Source organism: Bidens hawaiensis, unplaced genomic scaffold (genome assembly GCF_021521415.1).
Source record: "Bidens hawaiensis isolate Kalapana, Puna unplaced genomic scaffold, B.hawaiensis_p1.1 tig00000055_1, whole genome shotgun sequence".
Taxonomy (NCBI): domain Eukaryota; kingdom Viridiplantae; phylum Streptophyta; class Magnoliopsida; order Asterales; family Asteraceae; genus Bidens; species Bidens hawaiensis.
Genome location: NW_027491016.1, coordinates 6013774 through 6036665, shown reverse-complemented (window position 1 = coordinate 6036665; position 22892 = coordinate 6013774). Strand labels below are relative to the sequence as shown.

Here is a 22892-nt window from a genome sequence, read left to right as displayed (position 1 = left end):
TCCTTCTGTATGTTGGAACCGGCGGTTATCTGATAGTTAACCGAAGTAAGATGGTAACAATCGTTTTCCAGTAACCAAATTTACCAAAATCAATCGGTTATGAAAAGCTAAAAACCAAAGCTCCCATAACGGAACAGACTTGTGGTATGCATTTTATAAAAATGAAGATTTGAATTCAAATTCTTTAAAATAAAAAGATAATTTGTCCGTGTAGTATCATCTTCAACTTATACTCCTATAGTTCGATCATTTTTATTTTTGGTTCATTAATTTTTTTTCTTTTCATACTTGCATTTGTGTTTGTTGGCCAGTAATTAATTAAGTATTAAACTATATTTTATTTTGCAACAACTACTATTAACAAACAGACAAACATAGTCTCTATACATACAAGCAAGCTTCAACAGTGAAATTACGAGCATGTTCATTGTTCAAACAGAAATTAACACAAAAGCACACATCATATTACAATATTACTAAATTGCCCCCACAAAGCAAGGACACATGGTGGTTCACATAAATGATCACCATCCATCATTCAAGAAAACACTTGAGCATGGGTTGTAAACTTTCTCTTCACAAAGCTTTCAACTTTATGACCTTTTCTTTATCTTCATCACAACCCCACATCAAAATTACCAAACTCTCCCTAACATAGCACTTGAGAATGCTTTGATGGCTTCTAAACTTTTTCTTCACAAAGCTTTCACCTTTATGCACAAATCTTGACCTTCACCAAATCCCCACATCAAAATTACAAAAATACCCCTACCACAGTAGCATTCATGCATGATAACATCCAATGGCATGCATCTTTCAAGAAACCACTTGAGGATTTCAAAAGCTCAACTTTATGCCAAGATCTTGAACTTCATAGCAGCCCCACATCAAATTACCAAAATACCCAAAAACATGCACACACTAAAAAAAACACAAACTAGTTTTCCCTATATGATCATCATCCATAATTCAAGGAAACACTTGAGGATGCCATGATGGGTTCCAAACTATCTCTTCACAAATCTAACAACTTTATTCCCAATTCTTGATTTTCATCACAACCCCACAACAATTTACCAAATTCTCCATTTTCCCATTAATAACATCTTAAACAGTATCTTTAGCATCTTAAACAGAATCAAGCCCTAAAGCTTTTGCCTTCTCCTTTAAACTTCTCAAATAATGAATTGCTTCATCAATAACCATAATGACATTTTTGCCATTTTTATCACCAGGAATCAAATCTTGAAGCAAATTTATAGTTTCCTTGATCTTCTCTTTTCTCATTCTTTTATTACCAGCCGAAAAACTATCAAACTCTTCATGACACACTTCATTTCCAGAACAATTGATCCCAGATTCCCCAGAACTCGCAGTGTCCTCGAGTAAATTTACGATATTGCCCCTGTCCTCCCATTTACCTCCTTTTGTAAGTCCTCCAGAACTTGCAACTTCCTCGTCTTCACCGCTTTCAATTTCCCGTTTTCGTTTTTTATTTTGTTCACGGAATCCCGTCACTAAATTAGGGGAATGCCCTGTACTCTTTTCATCATCATTATAAGCATCACCGGCGTCGTCATCATCATCATCATCATCATCATCAGAAGAGGAGAGTAATGCATTAAGCTCTTCGGTGTCTTCTCGCATCTCACTTTTTGAATCACTTCCACCGTTTTCCTTTATAAATGCATTAATATCAAGTTTGTGTGCTCCAAATTGCGGTTTTGGATAGTTTGAGGAAGGAAACTGGTAGCGGGCTGGGGTGGGCCCAACACCTGAACTATAAATTAAAGTTGTTTGATCACCCGATTGATCAAACACAAGAAACTTCTTTTGTGCAACATTTGTTTCTCGAGCCACATTGAGGCTCGGTTGTTTGACTTCTTTTGACTTGCTGTTGACCGCAGGGACCAAACCCTGACGGTATCGTGGCAGGCCATAAAACCAACCACAGGGTTCATGGCGGACGGGTAACGAACCCATATTCCCAAAAGACGGAAAAATACCTTGAGGCCCTAAACCGAACGGGGCACTCGATAAATTCGGATTGAGTGATTGCCAATCGATTTGCTGGTCCCGTGACCAAAAATCAAAACCCTTTTCCATTCAGTTTAAAACTCACCTGCAAAGTGTATTTTTTGATGATAAAGATACTGATTTGATGCAAAAGATTCAAATTTCAAACTTTTAAACAAATATGAATATTAGATGTCTTACCAGGCAAAGAACGATTGCGTACGCGTGTAAAAAGATTTCTGAAAACTTCTAAAAAAGACAAAACTAAATAATCCAGATTACTTTGACCGAAGAGAAAAACAAAACTACGTGACAGGTTTAAGCAAATGACGAAAGTATTCGGCCTGTAATAACCAACAAAGAAACCGTATTAGATTCATATTGTCATGAATATCACTAACATGAAACAGAATACGATTCAAAGACAACCTTGAATATCATAAAGTTGTCAAGAATCCAATTCTTCCAATAAAAATTCATTCAAATAGCAACAATATTAACCATAACAATAATAATAAAGATACCTGGCAATCTTGAAGAGGTTGAAAACATGCTATAACTTTAACAATTATGGTGGCGCTCCCAGCGGTTCCATTTAAATGTTTCAATGCCCGAAATGCTGTTTGACCAGCCGATTGACACACCATAACTACTTTTTCCCTACCGTTATATGCGGCTTAACCCCCTAATGATCTTGATAAACGATCCAAGAAAATAACCCACAAAATACTATGATCAAAGAACTGGAAAATATTCTATATTCAACTAAAGCGAAGCTAAAGAACGGATTTTGCGTATCGTTCAACACGGGTTCAACTAATCCAGCGACAGTAACACGGAATAATAACAAATAAATTGGTTCCCATGGATGAAACTTTGTAAATGGATGCTAAAAAGTGAGATATGACATGGGTTTGTAAGGTAAACTAATGCGAATTCAACAGGTTTTACAGAATCACACGGCAATAGAGGTTCAGCGAGATGATTTTGCGGTAAACGTCTACAAATAAGCTATACCACCGCATGCTCTTTGTAATTAGATGTTAAGGCCACGGTTTGTTTCTCAGTTTTTACTCTGCAAAAATTATTGTAAAAATCAGATGCATAGAACATAATTATCAAGATCTTATAACCGGTTTAAATGCTAGATGATCATCTAACTAAAACTATGAGTAAACATGTGTTTTCACATTTATCGCATGTTTCTCAAAATCTACTTACTTTTAAGCATCCATTACATAGAATCACAATATCTTTAAGCTTCAATTTAGTTTGATCCGGAAGTTAAGACCCATCCAACTTATTATTTGACAGGGATCAGAATATATAGCCCCTAAGTATGAGTATTGATTTCCATCTCATAACTTTTAGATAATTAAGAATCTTGTTACAGAAATATTATAGTAAATTGATAAAACTAAGTAAAGATTGTATTTTCAAGAAACTGAAAGCATATGAAGGTTAAATTTCAACAAATTATAACATTTTTCCTAAATATTTTCTAATATAAAGTAAGAGATCACTAGATTATAAGTCAATTATGAGAATTAAGCTCAGATTCAAGGGTTAAACTGACTGATGTTCAAAACCCAGAAAGCATATTGAATGAAGATCAAAACCCAGAAACAAATTGAGGTAATGCTGATCTTGAAATCAAACAATTAGTGAAGTATACCTTGCAAGAATCAAAACCCAGATGAGAAATTATAAATCTTGAAGACCCAGAAAGAAAGAAAGAAGATAGATTAGAGACAATGAAACAAAGCACAGCGAGAGAAAGGTGGAGAGAGAGTGCACGGGAGAAGGAGAGAGAATAAATAGACAAAAGGAAAGAAGGGCAAAGGAATGGTTATCACTCATCAATGTGTTGTGTTTTAATTTTAACTTCCGCGCGTGCAATCTGAGCTGTGTGTTTTGGTACGTGCGAATCCAAGGCATGGCTTCAAGATTCTCTTTCTTTTTGGTTTTGATTTTACTATGATGTTTGTTTTGTTTGTTTAACATAGGTAGGATCCATCCTTGCTAAAACTTATTATCAAGAATAGAAATGTATGTTGGATGGATAGAGCTTCGTCCAAACAAATAAACATGGATTGGATTTTAATAATCCATATTTATTACAGGCGATATCAAATTTAAAAAAGTTGGTCTCTAGTGGTCACCTATTAAAAAGGGCTTAACGGCATTATATGTTTTTCCGAATTTCAAGCTAATGTTTTAAGTTTTTGATCGGAATGAGGATGTGAGTCGATTAATGTAAAACTTAACTTGAAACGGTGATCCAAACGGCTTAATTGTAAGTTCAAACACCCGAATTGAAGCATTGTTTCGTCGTTTTGGAGCATCGTTTCGTACTAAGTTTTGCATCAATCGACTTGTATCCTTTTTCCGATTAAAAACCCTAATTAGTTTGAAATTTGGAAAAAAGTATAATGTCGTTTAGTCCTTTTTAACAGGTGACCATTGGGGTCCAACTTTTTTAAATTTGGATCGCTAGTGGCGATAAAATGAATAGGAATAGGAAATATTATCGGTCAATACCATTCAATAGGGATTATTAAAATCCAATAAACCAATAAACATTATTCTATCAAGTTCATGTTGAAATTGTAGGATGAAATGCTAATAAAAATATGTTAAATTTGTATATAAATAATTGTATTTTTTAAAAGTTATATAGATGATTATCTTTTGTTAGTTTTCGATCATGTGAGGATTTATTAATGATTCAAACTACTTTCAAATCAGAGCCATTTTCGACGATTGTTTCGTTGTTGTACAATAGGAAACAACGAGCTCTCGTAAGAAAGACTCAAAACCATTTTTTAATATACCTATGTTGAGCATGAGTGATCAGCCACAATGGTCAAAGGTTAGTATGTTCATTCTTACAGCTTAGAATATTACAAGGCACGGTTGAATCTCTTGTTGAAGATATCGGTTCGAATCATTTTGTTTATATAAAATTTTATTTTTTATATTAAGTATTGTTCATTTTCTATACGGCATCGTACTCGATTATTGCCTACGAACAATGAGAATATTGTTATTAATATTTATTTTAATAAAACTTAACCCACTTTGCTACATTTATATGTTATTCATTGTAGTTTTAGATATCGGACACCACCATCCATAAATGTGGACTGACAGATTCTTCAACTCTAACATCTTGTCAACATGGTGGCCATGACCATGACGGCCGCCCACATCTATTCTCTTGCGTTGAAGATGGTCTTCGGAACGTCCACATGCTTTATAAATTCATTTGGTTTATGGTAGGCACATAGCAACCACAAGATGATGGTGTGTAGCCATTGAAGGAATGGTAGAGGAAATGAATTTGCACAAATTAAAGTAGATGGCAAAAAGTTTGTCTTTCATCCAAAGAATACGGATATGTCACGTGTTTATCTATTTATCCTTTGGGCGGAACATAATTTTAACAATATAACATAAAGTATATCACAAGAAACTAAGGTGAGAGCAGTAATGCCCTCAACCCCCAAACCCCTATACACACTTACCATTTGAATATACTTGGTCGATAAGAGTGCATGACCCATGAATAAACAGTACAAACTATCAAATATCTTATGATACCACTTAATTATAATGTTATCCTGATTGATTTAAACATATATTCTAATCCATAATGTTTGTTTCTCTCAGAGATCGTAACTAATATATAAATTGCCATGTATAGAATAAATTGTTCTTCACGAATTTTCTTGATAGTACAATATTATTTTGGAAACTAAATCCAAAAATCTTTTATGAAAGTGTGGTTGTGCTACTCATTATTGATTTCAAATAGCTTTTGAGTCTTTTGACTCCTCTTTATGGTTAGGTTTGAGATTGAACCACCATTATGCCTTGCTTTCAACCTTTTTTACTTTTTATATTTTTTTTTATATTAATATGTTGATTTTTTTTGTATTTTTATTTGTATTATTTTGTGATTAAAAGGGACCTGTGACGTTTTTAGCATCCCATAGTTGCTTAAATTAATGTTTTAAGTAATTTATTAAATGATGTAAATGTAAATGTCATTACTATGCTTATTTCACTACTTTTAAACCAATGTTATGTTATCATACATTAATTTGGTTTTCAAACGGGTCGGTGGCTCTAGGACCGGCTACTATTTATATACATATATGGTTTCTTTTTATAGATTGATTTTTATGTATTAAGTATCTAAATTATTCGGGTATGGCACGAATATTTAGGTTGATCGTAGACGTGTTTGTAAAATTTAAATAGTTTAGGCGTACAATTGTTATCATTGTAATTATAGATCGTTCATGCTTGATGCGTACAATGGGTTATATATTTTTAGATATGTTTGATACACTTCTGTTTTAAATATATAAATAAAAATAATTTTTTAAGTTTACTACACAATTGCGTGCACCTATCGTTGGCGTGGTATAGTATCTGTAAGAATTAAGTATTGATCCAAAGATACACTAGCTCTTAATACCAAATTCTCGTTACTATCTAGATAATTAAAGGTTAAAAGGTTTTTGAAAAGGAAAAACAATACACAATAAAGATAAAATAAACATAAAATAAAAATGTAAAACATACATACTCCGGTTATGCCAATGTTTTAACATACATGATCCGGTTGAAAACGTACATTTTATTAACATTATAAAAATGTACATAATTTTATTAAAAAATACAGTCTATTAACACATACCTTAAATGTAACTCCATTTTGCATAACAGAAGCATGTATTATCCATTTGCATTCTAGATCGAGACACCTTGTCGTGACTTGTTTGGGCTCACTTTTCTTAGTGAACTATGTAAATTCATTCGTGATTACATAGTGAGCTACTCAATCACATTTCAAATGTTGAGTTCACTTTAAAGGTTCGACTTTCCTTTCTATAAAATGTCGGCTGGTACTTCTCCAACTAAACTTCATAATTTGTACTATAATGGTTATGAAACTGTCATCACTAGCTATAATGACTCTGAGGACATACAAAACCCTAAAAATAACAAAGCGTACCAAACGTGAATCACCAGAGGTTGTTGTTCGCGTTAAAGAAAGAAGCGGAGTGGGCTTGATATTCTGTATATTATTTGCCCGGTGTGCTCTCTATCACTGGAGTCTTTGGATCAGATTTTTGGAGACTGTAGAGTTGCTTGTATAGTTTAAAATGGCATTAGCAAGCGGAGTGATATTATTTTACCGACTTTTAGAAGCCCTCATTCGATTATTGAGTGGCTGGAGTTGGCTTCAATTTCTAAATTTAAGACTTTGATCGAAGGTATTACTTTCACGACTTGGTGGTCTATTTGGAAAACTCATAACAACGAGTTATCTGGACGTCAAATTGGCTTTAAAGATACTTTACTCGATTCCATTATTTCTATGTCGTTTTTGTGTTTTTTCTAGTCATATTGACAAATATAAAGTTGGTTGGATTGAGTGGTTGGAAAACCCACTCCTTGACATGTAATTGGTTTGTGTGTTCTACCTCGTTTAGTTGTTAGCTAACCAAGTATGTTTCTTTATATAAAGTTTGCCTTAAAACAGAAATAAAAGCTTAATTACATACAGACTTCATAAGTTTTTACAAGTTACATAGAAAATACATTTTACATTATAAATTTATCACATTTGTTTTGAGACAAGAGGTGTGATATATGTAAATGAGAAAAGTAAAACATTTACCCCTTTTTCACGAACAATGATAAGTTGATATCCCTACCTAAGTGCCAACGAGTACAAAAACACCTTTCATTGATTGATTCATGGTTTAATGTGAATGCGGTTCAAGTAGATAAAAAATGTACGTTATAATTTTATTTTAAATTGTAGATTATGAATTCAATTATTGTAAAAATATTTTAAACTGTAGATTATGAATTCAATTATTGTAAAAATATGTAGATATCTATATCCAGGTAAAAGATCTAATACGATAATGTATTATTATCATATATATTACGTACAAGATAACTTATATCCGTAAAATTGATCCATGAAATCATATTACATGATCTCAAAATCGTCTATCTATATCCAATTAATCATCGGTTCATCTAAACAAACAGATTGGATCGTCAATCAATAAATTTTTGACTTGTTCTTAATGAAAAACTTGTGCGCAGTTATGATAAACATATATGGATTTGAGCGTAATTGGATTAGCCTTTAGCGTAATTGTATATACCTTGAGCTAGCTTACTTAATGTATGATAAACAAGATAGTAACACTCCCCTTTATATCTATCTACCTATACTCTCTAACAAAAAGCTGCATATTTTGCTAGTTGTCAATCCCGATTAATCCTTACAAATTTTCAAAAAATTATTATTCTATGTTTATTATATATATATATATATATAGTAACTGTTAATTTAATCTATTTTCTTTATTTTCTTGCCTAAATCAGCACTGTAATTTAACAATACGTAGAAAAAAAAGGATTGAAAAATAATTAACTTGAGGAAGGAGTGTGTTTAGTAAAAACAAATAAGAGTGGATACGTTTAACATATTAAAATAAGAGAGACTAATAAGCCAATTAAAAATGTTATAAGGAAATGAAAGTTCGAATAGGAAGGGGGTTAAATTTAACAAATGAGGGGGTATATTTAGTTTAACCCTTGATTATCAAATTGTCATTACGTTAATCTCAATAATTAATTTTGTAGATGAACACCCAAATTACTTCATGTGTTTTTCAGGCGAAATCTATTTTGTATTTGATGATGTATTTACGAATTTCCAAAAAAAAAAAAAAAGCATTCGCCAAAAGATGAGTCAAAAGTTTATTTTGCACCACATTCTTTTATGTGTTCACTTTTATAACTTTTATAAAGAAAATTAATCAATACAATAAACACTTTATTAACTTTTTTGAATCTCCTTTTGGGATTCATACTCAATATAATTGTGCTTTGAGAAATTTATAGATTATCCAATAATTTATCTATATGTTATTTATTTATTATTATTATTGTTGTTATCGATCTTTAAATGCTAAATTTGTTTTATTTTTATTTAATATATAAGCTTTAATATGATGACCTTTCCTTAACAATATTTTAAAAAAGAAAAAATAAAACAAAGACATGAATGGACAAATGGTTTGCCAATAGATTTCCATAATGGTTAGAGAAGTGGTTAGGCAATTAGCCTTCATCAACCAACACTAGGCATTTTATTATATATAGTGTGCTATATCAATATAGAAAATCAAACTCGTTGCGCGGTTAAGTCTAGAAACCAAACACTTGACAAATGAAGGAGGTGAACTATGATTTTCTATCGATGTTTCTCGGGTTTTCACATTATGCTACTTATTACTAGTTTATTCATAACCAACAGATTCATTTGTGTATGGCTAACTAGTTTATACTCGTGACAATCAAACTAGGTGCATAAAGACATGACTCATCTATTAACGAGCATAGGTTTAGATAAGAACTTGTCTCATGTTCAATTTATGGTGAGCTGGACCCAACTATCTCGCGAACAATTTAACTCGATTTGTTTGCACTCGTACACAGTATACACATACATATGTTTGTATATTTGTATGTGTTCCATACATTTATACTTCTTAGAATTATAAATTTATGATATCATTTTAAACTAGTAGAGTAGTTATTAGTTATTAAGTGTCATATTCATAGATATCTATCATTTTTCTCTTTTATAATTAGATAAATATTATCTAAATGGTATTAGTTTTTTTTTCGAAAACGATAGTCAAATGTTTCATAAAGTCGCCATTAATTATACTCAATCAAATACCTAATTTCATTATATTTAAATATAAAGAAATAAATGTCTCACCAATACTTTTCGATATTTCAACATTTTAAGTAACAATGATTTTGATGCTCTCATTATTTCTTAATTAACAATTAAACTAAAAAGTTTTGGTATAGTTTGGTAATGAATATAGATCACGACATTTGAGTATTCGAAAGAAAAATATATAAAATTACAAAAATCATAATGTTTTAAAAAGGTTGTTTTCATTACGACATTGTATGTATCGAAGGCCAATGTTTTGAAAACTGGACCGGTTAGTCTGACTGTTTAAAGCAACAATCATCATAATTAAGTCAAACTCATTTCTTTAGATAAAAACACGGGACGAAATTTGGATATATAAGTTGGGAAAGGTGGCACGTGTTTAACGTTGGCTTCTAATTGTTCTATTTTACAAACTAATGAACCAAGTGTAAATAAACATATCGGTATTAAACGAACCAAAGAAAATTTGTTGATCTACTCATCCTTTTGTGGTAAATCAGTTTTTAAGAAAGCTAAACTACTAAACCGCCAGACCTACTTGTCTACAACTTATCCTGTTTTCAAAACCCTCTCAAGATTGATTTTGATCTTGTGGTTTTCATATTAGTTTTGAAAACTTGGTAAACGCTTTCTACGAGCAAATTTTCAACATCTACACAACTATACGAATCTATTTGGTATGGCTAATGAAATGGATGAATGAATAGAATTGACGAGGTAATGCAACGGACAAACGAATGAAACAGATCATTACCATTCCGTTGTCTAGTTTGGTTGCCATGTGGGAATAAAATAAGTGTTACTTTGTGTCATTTGGTAGGAAGGAAAAGCCAAAGGAATAAAATAAAATTGGTGGTGACTGTCGGTGGTGGTGGTAGGTTAGGGTGTGGCGGTTGTGGTGTCGATGGAAGGTGACGGTCGCGGTGGTGGGCTACGGGCGGTGTTAGTGGTTACCGGTGCCAAGTGGCATGCAAGCGGTGATGGTGGTTGGCGTTAGTTGTGGCGTCGGTGGTAGGTGCTGGCATTGGCGTGCAGTTGTGGTGGTTAGCGACGATGGTAGTGGTGGGTGAGTGGCTGCGGAGGTGGTGGTTGGTGGCGGTGATGATGGTGATCAGTGGGAGGGTGAAAAAAAGTGGAATGGATGAAATGAATTTAATGTGTTTTGAAAGGAATGGCACGCAATATGTAATAGATGATTATATTCTATTAATCAGCAAAACATTTTTTTTTATTCTTTCACAATAGTTAATTCCATTTTGACTCTCATATACAATGCCGACTTTAAGGATGTGCCATGTGAGCGCCCAGTAGGGGCACACTTTTTTCGGGGGCATAAAAAATTTTAAAAATTCCCGACGTTATATATAGAATACCTGAACGTTTTTAATTCCACTATTTTTATAATACTAAACATCTTTTAGACCCATTTTTTTAGACTACCCAAAGACATATAGGCCCACTAAAAATTGAAAAAGGCTCATTGAAAATTGAAAGGGCCTATTACTTTTAACTAATCAATAAAAAATAAAAGTTGAATAAATATAAAAATCGAAACGAATAGACGGGATAACAACAATGTCGACTTCAAACACCAGCAGTCACGATTACATCTGCAGAAAGGAGTTTTTCAAAATTATAGTTATTGAAATCTTATTTCCGATCCACTATACACTAAGAAAGACTTAGCATGTTGACAATGATAGCTATCGAGAGTAGAATATTAGAGAGCATAAACTGCCAATAGTTAATTCAGCTATCAAGAATGTTATAAGAACTTCACAAATTCACAGTTAGCTTATTAGTCTATTCAGTATGTCATAAACTCGTTCTAATACCATGATTTTGCTAATTGCTATGCTTATTGCTATAACTTTAATCAACATATAAAAGTATGTGTACATTATTTAGTACGCTAAGGGTCAAGGAACATATTTTTTTTGCTCAGGCGGGGCATATGAATTTTCAGGGACGACCCTGCTCGTATATGTGTATACGAAACACTGTCTAGTTTTGGTCCATCTTACTATTATGGAGAAGTACGTTTAATAAACGAAGTAGAGATTGATGTTTGCCACGACATCAGGTATGGAATCTATTTTATTTATTAAATGTAAACACTCCTATAATTAAAAATAAGTGTATACTAGCAAAGTAGATATATCGACTCAATAAGAAATGGAAGTCGACAATCACGTTAATATTCAACTTCAACTAATACATATAAAACTAACTTTTAAACCCATGTATTACACGGGTTTTGTCAAATGATAAAAATAAATAAGGTCTGTTATTTCAGTTATTATTCTCAAAATACTTGTAAATTAATTTAATGTAGACTTAATGAAAAAAACATACATATCATGATTTTGGAAACGTCAGGTGTTGATTTGCAAGAAGTTTTAAAAAAAGGTACTAAAGTTGTGTAGTTAGTCAAACCTTAGGTATGAAAATGACATTTGATTCAATAATGAATATAATCCACACTATATTATAACCTAATTGACAAAATGTTTTTGACCCATGGCCCATGAATAGCCAGAATGAATGTGATGAGAGATTAGGAATTAGGTGAAATATGGACTTGACACCTAAGTTTCAACATTTTCTTTTATTAGTATTGTAAGATAAGATACGTTATCTATAATTATGGGCAAATAATAAACAGTTAAACCTTTTTTTTTTCTTTTTCCATAAACTTGCATCGTGTCCATAACATAACTATAGAATCCGACACATATTTTTATGTTTAAACTATTGAATTTTACATTAAATAACTAAGGCGTTACATGTATATATGTTTTCGTTATTGAATTTTAATATAATGTAAATAGCCCGTTTAAGTTTTAATACACTGTATAAAATCTGGACTTTCATCTACATATAAATTTTGTTGGAAAGACTGTTAGAAAATTACCGGCCGATCACTGATGGTAACATCAAAATTCTCATACTATATTGATTTTTTTTTCAAATATCACAGAACCGCTTTTGCTTAGACATTGGCTAGGTGAAATTGACTCACACATCTCGGTTACATTCGACTAATATTTTGCCTCCTTCAGTTATTGTAAAAAAGGTTCGAAATGGTAGATATGCTCGCTTTTGGTTAGACATTTGGCTAGGTGAGCTTGACTTGACATCCCGCTTTAAACGGTTATTTGTGTTAGAGAAAAATAAGTCGTGTCTCATTTCGGATAGGAGAATAGAGGATAGATTGTCTTGGGATTGGCTTAGAGTCCTGAGAGGAGGCGTTGAACAATCACAACTTGATGATCTTTTGAACCTTCTCATTGAGGTTCATATTTCTGATGAAGATGATGGTTTGATTTGGTCTCTAAATAGTAACAGAGAATTTTCTTTTAAGGATCTTAGAAAGCATATTGACAGAGTCTCACTTCCTTCTAGTTCTTCAAACTTGCCCCCTACTCGATGAATTCTTTTGTGCCAACAAAGTGAATATTATGGCTTGGAGGGTGCTTCGAGACCGGCTGCCCACCAAATAGGAATCTCAGTCGCTGTGCATTTGATATTCAATATATCTTTTGTCCCTTTTGTAGAATGAAGGTTGAGGGCAATCATCATGTTTTTAGTTCGTGTGATGTAGCTTCTAGGGCGTGGAGCTTGATTATAGCCTGGTTGGACATTGATTTTCTAGTGGCGGAACAACCTAAAACCTTGATGATATGAAGATTAATGCTAAGAGCAGGCTTATTGAGGCGGCCGTTTTCTCGACATGGTGGGTGCTTTGGACTCTATTTTACATTATTCGTATATATGGTATGCTTATAAGAATCGTAAAGTTTTTTTTTTTGACAAGTGGTTAAAAAGCCCTCTCCTCGTGATGTAAGTTGTTTGTTTTGTTTTTGGCTTATCGTTGAATTCAACATTTTTTAATACAACCACTGCCGTTTAAAAAACCCAAAAAAAAAAACAAAAATACACGACTTAAAATAGAACTTCGTTTTCAACAAAATTTTTACAATAATGTCGAGGAAAAGTGTAGGGCCAATACTCTATATTATTATTAGGATTGTGTATGTTTTTCTGTTTGCTTACACTCGGTGTATTGCGTACTCAATACGTTTATTTTGTACGATAAAAGCTCACTTGGGCCCATGAAATGTAAACCTTGGAGAAATGAGGGTCCTATAAAAAGGTCACTTTCACTCACTTCTCCAGAGATAACTCTCTTGGAAATAAAACATTTTTCTACAAAGCTTCATATTTTTCTCTCCTTTGTGTTTGCAAAACTAAGATCCGAGATCCGAACGTTGTTGGTGATTTCCGCTGTAACATTTCGGGTTTTTAACATATCCGTTTATTTTTATTTTTGTCATTGTACGAACCTATTTCGGATCCTAATCCTTAATGATATTTGGCACTTATAAGTAATCAATTTTCCTTTTATCCACTTTAAGCCCTTCATGTTTATTCTTTGTTTAAATTCCTAATCATAGCATAAAATGTTCATAAATTGATCAAAAACCAAAGTATAGGGGCTATTTGTGAGAATAGCTGAAAGACACCACCTCGGTTGGCCGGAGCGCGCGGTGGGGTCCAGAAGCCGGCCACGCAGCGCTATGGTACTGCTGCACAATCAGTTCGCGAGAATCTGGTTCGTTATCGTTTATTAGCTCATCTTTGGCATAAAATCGGGGATTTTCGGCATGTTTGAGAGAATTAAGGACCAATAAATCGTTATATAACTAAAATATGAACCCCAAGTTGTTTCTTACTGATCAAGGAAAGATCTTAATGCTTAAATTCAGTGATTCATTCATAAAATACACATTACTTGCTTAATGGGCCAAAAAGACTAAAATTAGTTCAAATTATGTTTTTCTATATAAACAACCTTAAATCTCTGCCACAAAACTTTACAACAACCCTAGACATCACCTCTCAGTCGTCATACCTGCTGCCCATCTCAGATTACCTCGGTTTTTGGTGTTTTTGTTGAAGAACCGTTCATAACCGGTTGACTTTGCTAGTCCAAGGACCTTTGACTCGTTATATCTCGTTGTTCGTTCATATTCTGGGTAAGTTGTAAACTGAGTTTTTGTTCATAAGCATTATCTAGTCGATAAAATTCAATCAATTTTTGAGATTGAAGGGTATTGGCTGGTCAATTGCTTTAAAACCGATAAGGGCAAAATAGTCAATCTGGTTGACTTCTCGTTTTCTTATACTTCTGGTCGGATTCAACGTTCGGTCCAGAATACTTTTCTTCTCGTAATTAAATTTTAAGGGTTCTGACCAAAACCCGACTCCCGACTCAAAGTTTGGATTCTGGTCAGACTCGACTCGTTTAAACGTTAAAATTGACGTAACTTGAGTTCTACTCATCCGTTTGGATTGATTCTAGCGGCGTTAGGTTTGTTTTTACTTATAATTTCATACTGCTACAGGTTCTGTTGATTATCTTCGTTCGGCACATTAATTGGAAAACTCTTATTTATTCTTAATATTTTAATCAATTCGCTTATTTTAAGGTGAGTTTTGTCATTCCTCCGTTTTCACATATTTTCAAACATTTTGGGGGCGTATACGTACTTATAGTATTTCATATATACATATCTTAATCATTAGAAAACGTTGTATTGTGTGTGAATTGCTAGACTTAATTGCTAATTGATTACTTGTTTAATTTGCGCATTCGGAGAGGTCCACCATATTCTCATTATAGTATGATCATATGACTATCTAGTTTTAACCGGCGCCCGATTCGCTTGGCAATGGTTCATTTGACACTTATTTGCTCATTGGTTTGGTTTGTTTACTGCTTTACTTACGTTTTGCTATCTTTTCATATTATATGTTATTGCAAAACTTAATGACTTGCTCACTCAACATATTTGTTGACAAAACTATTGTATTTTCTACGTATATGCAGGTTATCGTGTGAATTGAAGAATTGAAGTCATGGATTGCTAGTTGAGACCATAGGCTTATTCAAGAATAATTAAACTCGAGACATTTGATTTATTTCCTTTATTATCATGGATTATTGTTTAGAAATTATTTGCTATATTTGGATATTTGTTTTTACATGGAATAAAATAAATTATTAGATATTGCCATATTTATTGCATGATAGTTACCTCGAGCTATAAGCAATCATGCTCACGCCCCGGCATTTCCGCCTGTAAGGCCCCGTTCCCGGTAACCCTACTTTGGTGTTGGATTTACTCACAAACACAATTCTAACATCAGAGTTAATTTAAACTTTCGCGGAAATAATTTAAAACTTCAACATCACATTACAAACATGCATTTTTGTCATAACATACAAATTGTCTTTTCATAACATAACATAAAATAGTCTTGACACTTCATCATAGATGCCAGTCTCTTTATCTCGTGCCATGTGTCCTTTCTCAAGCCAGCTACCTCAACCTATCTGCCTGCGTGCATACTAAAAGTCAGCTATGCTGAGTGAGTTCTAGTTAATCAATTTAACATACAATACATTCCTGCCCTTACTCATACGCGTCCGAAGATACGTATACATACCTTACTTTGCTATTACTTCTTTCACACATACTTACATACTTTCTCGCATAAAACCCTATGGTATACCATAAGCTATTCTACATTAAACATCACATATATTGTAAGGTTCTGGTCCCTACCATCACATATATTATAAGGGTCTGGTCCCTAACATCACAGATATTATAAGGGTCTGGTCCCTAACATCACAGATATTATAAGGGTCTGGTCCCTAACATCACAGATATTATAAGGGTCTGGTCCCTACTGCCTCGAATAACCATACATTTATCATACGTGTGTATTTTACCTGTCTCATGTATATAATATATATATATATATACATGCTCATTCATACTATCATTATATAGTAATAAAATCCAATACATAGTCATACACGTATCATACACTTATCAATTAAGTAAATGTATTAACTATCACATAAGAGTATGCACATAGCCCCGAAAACATTTCAAAGAGAAATGGGGCTAGAACTCACCTGGAGTCGATTTCTCTCGCCGTTAATAGTAATTCCCTTCTTTAGTTGAGCACGGCTAACTGTTCAATACATTACGTGTGTCAATTATCTATTACCACAACTACCTACATCTAAATTTATAAAACCCTCAACTAACGGGGGTCCGGGGGCAGCGCCCCTGGTAGCGGGGTCTAGGGGCGGCAGCCCCTGGCAGGGTCCAAGGGGCAGCGCCCTAGGCGGGGGTTGAGCTGTCAGGTCATCTCGGAAAAATTTTATTTTCATTAACAGTGCTTTAACAAAAAATGCATAAGAAAATGAATTTTATAAAATTTGCATGGAAGAATTTCGCTTCGCATGGGACTGTTTCGCTTCACATGGAAGCGTTTCGCTTCGCATGAAACTGTTTCACTTCGCATGGCTAAGCGAAGCGAAATGCCTGTTTCGCTTCTCATGGCTGAGCGAAGCAAAATGCCTGCCTTTCTTCGCTTTTACCATTTTTAAGCCATTTTACTTCGTGGCTCTTCTTCAGGACCTGATTTTTACTCTTTCTCAACTTTTGACACATTCTGACCCCATGCACCTGATCCTGAACCTATCTCTCAAAGTCCAAACACAACCTTTTTGTCACAAAGTGCACCCGAGAGGTTATAACTTACCAAGTTTATATTTTTCTTACATTTCACAACCCGATCTATCATTATAACTGTTTGCAAGCCAATTCTAATCACAAAACTTAACCATTTTAAACTAAAACCCACTTTTTGCTTGCGGGTTCGAGTTCAGATCTTGACAACTCGAGGATCTGGACGTGATTCTTGTTGCTTGACGATGTTAAACACGAGATTCCACCCTTCTTTGGCTTGGATTTTAAATCCGAGTGCTAGAGAGAGTGTATGTGTGTGTTTCTTGAGTGTGTGTGTTTGTGTGTTTGGATAAGAAAAAGAAAGGGAAAGAATAAATGGTTGGGCTTATATAGAGGGGGTTTCACGGGTCCCACCACCCATTCCCAAATCCTACTCCCAAACACTTAACGCAAGACTAACTTAACGACACACAGTTAAATAACAAAACTTTCCGTCATTCATTATTTAACAAAAATTTGGGCGTTACACCGCCTTAGGTTGGGGTGTGACATCCGATAACTAACAACACTGATTGATCCGAGTAATGTTGTGAGATCCATTGTATAGGACCTAAAATTGGTATCAGAGCTTTCAGCTCGACTTTTTGTGGTTTTCGGATCATACTTTTCGGATTTTGATCTTAGTTTTTGTTAGATTTGAGGTTTTTTTTCGTGTTATCAACTTCTTTTGGAGTACTTTAAACCTTAGAAATACACGAAAATCATCAAATTTATGTTTTTGGTGTTTTGAGTTTTTTTAAAAGAAAAAAAAATGAGTCAAATTCTTTGAGTCGAATTTTTTATTTTTGTCAAATTTTTTAGCAGAATTTTTTTAAGTTGAAAAAAAAATGTCTTACGATCCTGAGCTTGAAGAAAATCTGGATATGAGGGAAAGTCGAAAGGAAATGTTAAAAGGAGAATTCAACATGTTTAATCATAGTCAAGGAGAATCGGTTGCCTCTCTCATTAACATATTTGAATCACTCATCACTAAAATGAGAAGTGCCTATTTTATCAATGATTTGTGTAAGATCAACTAGAAGCTGTTGGATTCACTGTCTTACACATGGAATAGTAGTGTGGCTACTATCAAGAGAACCACAAACCTGAATACTACAACACTCTTAGAGTTGATTTCTACCATCAAGTCTTTTGAAATGGATGACAAGCTCTAAATGAACAATCATTCCAAAAAAAATAAAGCTAGGACAAGTGTTGCAGGTGGAAGCAGTCAAGCAAGTCCTATCCTTCCCGAGGTACACACACACTTATGCTCTCAAGCATGCATTGATAAAATAGAACGTTATAGAACTCATAATGCCGCTCTAATTGAAGAAAATTAGGCATTAATTATCAAATTGGTGAAAAGAAAGCTGACAACATATATACTACTAGAAATAAAACTCATTATGACGACATAATTGAATCTAAAATTGTTTCAGTCTAATTTGTTAGTTGAGTTTCATGAAAAACATATAGTTGAATTAAATGCTAAAATTGAGACTCTAGAGTTAGATCTTTCACAAAGAAAAATAGCCGTAGACAAATTTGAGATGTCGCCTGATAAGTTAAGTGGCATCATTAGAGCACAAATGGGGGTGAAACAAAAGACGGGGTTGGATTATGAGCATGTGGCCATCCCTCCACCTTTTAATGATAGTTATACGAGTTTACCCCACTACAGTTTCAATACCCCATCAGAGGACGAAATGGTCTATGGATTTGGTCGTGTACCAAAACCAAAGATATTTGTTCCTCCAGTTCCCAAAACTGTTGATCCAATCCCGATACCAGTTAGTTCTAGTAGTGATTCATCTTGTTCAGCAGGTTGTGTAGAAGAAAGTGGGTCGGTGAAAAGGGACGTGAGTTGTGATTATGAAACTGTTTATGATGAAACTTTTGTTGAAAATTGTGCCAATGAGAGAAGGTCTGTTGAGGTGAACATATCAAGTTGTTCATCATCAAGTTGTGAGCCTGGGGATAATTCAAGTAAAGCAAAGTTTTTGAAAATGAAAAGGCAAGTACTTCAGGTAAATATGTGCCACCAACAAAAAATCATTTTCTCAAACAACTAATCATTCACAAAGTCCTCAGTCATACAACTACGTTGATTCATATTACACTAGTGTTTTTGATGATCAGGGTCAAAAACCTAATGGATTTTATAATCATGTTCCTTTCCAAGGATCACCTTTCCCACCGCACCAATCATATTATAGTTCTGATGAGTTCTATGGCGCTCCTAGGATAAAATGTTGTTTTGTATGTGGTCATTCTTCTCACCTTGCAAGACATTGCAAGCACTGGTTGAAGAAAAAACTTGATATTCAAAGGCAACTTAGTCAGTCCCAAAAATGAGCTTTTAGTAGCTCTGGATCAAGGACTGACCAAGCTGATAATGAACCCAGTGAAGTGGATATGAGATACAAAGTTAATAAAGTAAAATGCAAAAAGAAACCTTTTGAGAAAACATATTATCTTATCCACTCACCAACTATCCTCTCCCTCTCCTTCCATTCTACAACTTTGTATCTCCTGTTGCAACTACTCCGGTTCATGCTTCAGTGCCTCAGTCAGTTTTAATGCACTTGGTGTTAAATAGTTTGGATGATGTCCATCTATCTTCTGGTCCCTCTAATAGGAATGTGTTGCATGTAGTTCCTCAAGTGACTACAGTTGATCCATCACCACAGCCAGCAGATACAACCGATATGGTAAAAGTTGAAGATGCTTCTGATTCAGATTCAAATGGTTCATTCATTTCAGCTGAAAAATCCAAGTTAGACTTAGCTTATTGTGAATCTTCAAGCAGAACCTAGTGTGGTCTAGTTTATTCCTACACCTCCCTCATCAGATAATATCCAGGTTGTTGCTAAAGGGACTGTTGCAAATGAAGTTCTTGCTGGTGTTTCTAACAACACTGACTCCACCTCGGTTGTAACATTTCGGGTTTTTATCGTATTCGTTTATCATTGTTTGAACGTTATTCGGATCCTAATATCTAATAAGACTTTGCAATTATAAGTTACTAAGTTTTCTTATCTACACTTTAAGCCCTCAACGTTTTATATATTGTTTATTCATTAATGATAACAAAACAAGTTCAATTATTGATCCATAACCATACTATAGGGACTAATGGGTCAACAATTGAAATCTGCCTCCTGGACGCCAGAGCGCTGCGTGGCCGGCCTTAGGACCTCCGTCACGCGGCGTCTTGGATTCACAGAACTTTCGCGATATTTCGTTTCCTAAACTCGTTTTGGCATGAAATCGTTTATTTTAGGCACGTTTGAGAGAATTAAGGACCAAGTAAACCTCATACAACTAAAATATCCCTCTCAAATCATTTTTTACTAATCAAGAGAGGATCTTTATGATTATATTTACTGATTCTTTCATTAAAACGTATATTCTTACTTAATCGAGTCAAAAATCCCATAATTAGTTCGTTTTACTTTTCCTATATAAACAAGTTATAAACCTCTGTCATAAAACTTTACATAAACCCTAAACATCATTCCACAGCCGTCAATACCTTCTGCCATCTCATATTCTTCTCGGTTTTTGGTGTTTTATTGAAGAATCGTTTAGAACCGGTTGACTTTGCAAGTTTAAGGACCTTTGACTTGTTATATCTCTTTGTTCGTTCACTTTTCGGGTAAGTTGTAAACTGATTTTTTGTTCATAAACATTCTCTAGTCGATAACCTCCAATCAATTTTTGAGATTGAAGGGTATTGACTGGTCAATTGCTTTAAAACCCGAAAAAGGGCAAAATAGTCAATTTCTTTGACTTATCGTTTTCTCATACTTCTGGCCGGATTCAACATTCGGTCCAGAAGACTTTTCTTCTCGTAATAAAATTTTAAGGGTTCTGACTAAAACCCGACTTCCGACTCGAAGTTCGGATTCTGGTCAGACTCGACTCGTTTAAACGTTAAAATTAACATAACTCTAATTCTACTCATCCGTTTGGATTGATTCCAGTGGCACTAAGTTCGTTTTTACTTATACTTTCATACCTCTAAGTTTCAGGTTCTGAGGATTATTCTCGTTTGGCGCGTTAATCAGACGAAGTCTTATTTATTCTTAATAATATATCATTAACTCGCTTATTATTAAGGTTAGTTTTGTCATTCCCCCGTTTTACTTATTTTCAAACATTTTGGGGGCGTATGCGTACTATATATTTCATAATATATATATCTTAACTTTAGCAAACGATGTATTGTGTGTGAATTGCTAAACATGCTTGCTAATTGCTTACTTGGTTATTTACGCATTCGGAGAGGTCCAACATATTCTCATATAGTATGATCATACGACCGTATTGTTTAACCGGTGCCCGATTCGCTTGGCAATGGTTCGCTTGACACTTTATTTGCTCATTGGTTTGGTTTATTTACCGCTTCACTTACGTTTTGCTATTATTTCATATTATATTGTAACTTGCAAAATTAATGGCATGCTCACTCAACATTATTGTTGACAAACCTATCAATTTTATACATATATGCAGGTTATCGCTTGAATTGAGGAATTGAAGTCATGGATTGCTAGTTGAGACCCTAGGCTTATTAAAGAACAAATTTAATTTAAGTTATTTGAGTTATTTCTATCTTTGTCATGAAATATTGTTATGGATTATTTAGTTTATTTATGGATGTTATATTTGGTATTTAATAAATTAATTATTAGATATTGTGACAGATTGGTATCAGAGCCGAAGGTTTAAGTTAGGCGGTTAGAAAATGTCCTAGTCATATGTTAGGAACCCCATACGTGCCTATATGAACTGCTTTATGTGCTCCTTAATTGTTTGTAGCTTATTTAGATAATTATTTATGATATATTTTATTTTTGGTAAATATTTATAATATCTTTTCGTTTTAGGTAATTAGTTAGTTGTATCTTTTATTTTAGATAATTATTTATTATATCATTTATTTTAGGAAATTATCTTTTATTTTTAGTAATTATTGCACCACACCAAATCTGAGGCTATCTTCAAAAATATTTTATAAAATCTTTAAAAATCTTTTAAAAGTTTTAGTAGATTGCCTTTTTAATTTGAAAAATTTCTTAAGAATTCCCAACATTTATTTTTACTCCCTCTCCTTAGGGCATGGGGGTGTGACATGTTCGGTAGTAACTGTAAGTGGTGCGATAACTGTCAGTCGGGCCTTGGCAAAACGGTTCCGAGAACCCAATGTAAGACGCTATTCCTTACCTGGAGGATAACCTGACCACGGTATTCGAGCCCCTATGCCAGAGCTGAACAATATGTCATACGACCGGACGTTAAGTGAATCAAACGTGACCGATCAAACAGCTGCATTCCTTTTATAAACCGAATTCACGGTGATTCGTGGCTAATTCGGAAACTTTCCAAAATTGCGTTTTAATTATTTTAAATGGTTAGTTGGGTGGAAAATCTGTGACAACCCATGGGCACTCCAACTAATCATTTCATTACCCGCTTTAATT

General features: G+C 33.8%; 1 protein-coding gene across 1 annotated transcript; it reads right to left on the bottom strand.

Moving 5' to 3' along the window:
• Positions 1 to 1119: 1119 nt before the first annotated feature.
• LOC143553866 (transcription factor bHLH145-like) lies at positions 1120 to 3072 on the bottom strand. The gene is made up of 3 exons (XM_077043790.1): positions 2541 to 3072; positions 2218 to 2360; positions 1120 to 2122 (listed from the first exon to the last, which is right to left on the bottom strand). Exon 3 carries the CDS (start codon positions 2104 to 2106, stop codon positions 1129 to 1131), a length of 978 nt encoding a protein of 325 aa, XP_076899905.1. The 5' UTR covers positions 2107 to 2122; positions 2218 to 2360; positions 2541 to 3072; the 3' UTR covers positions 1120 to 1128.
• Between the last annotated feature and the right edge of the window lie 19820 nt (positions 3073 to 22892).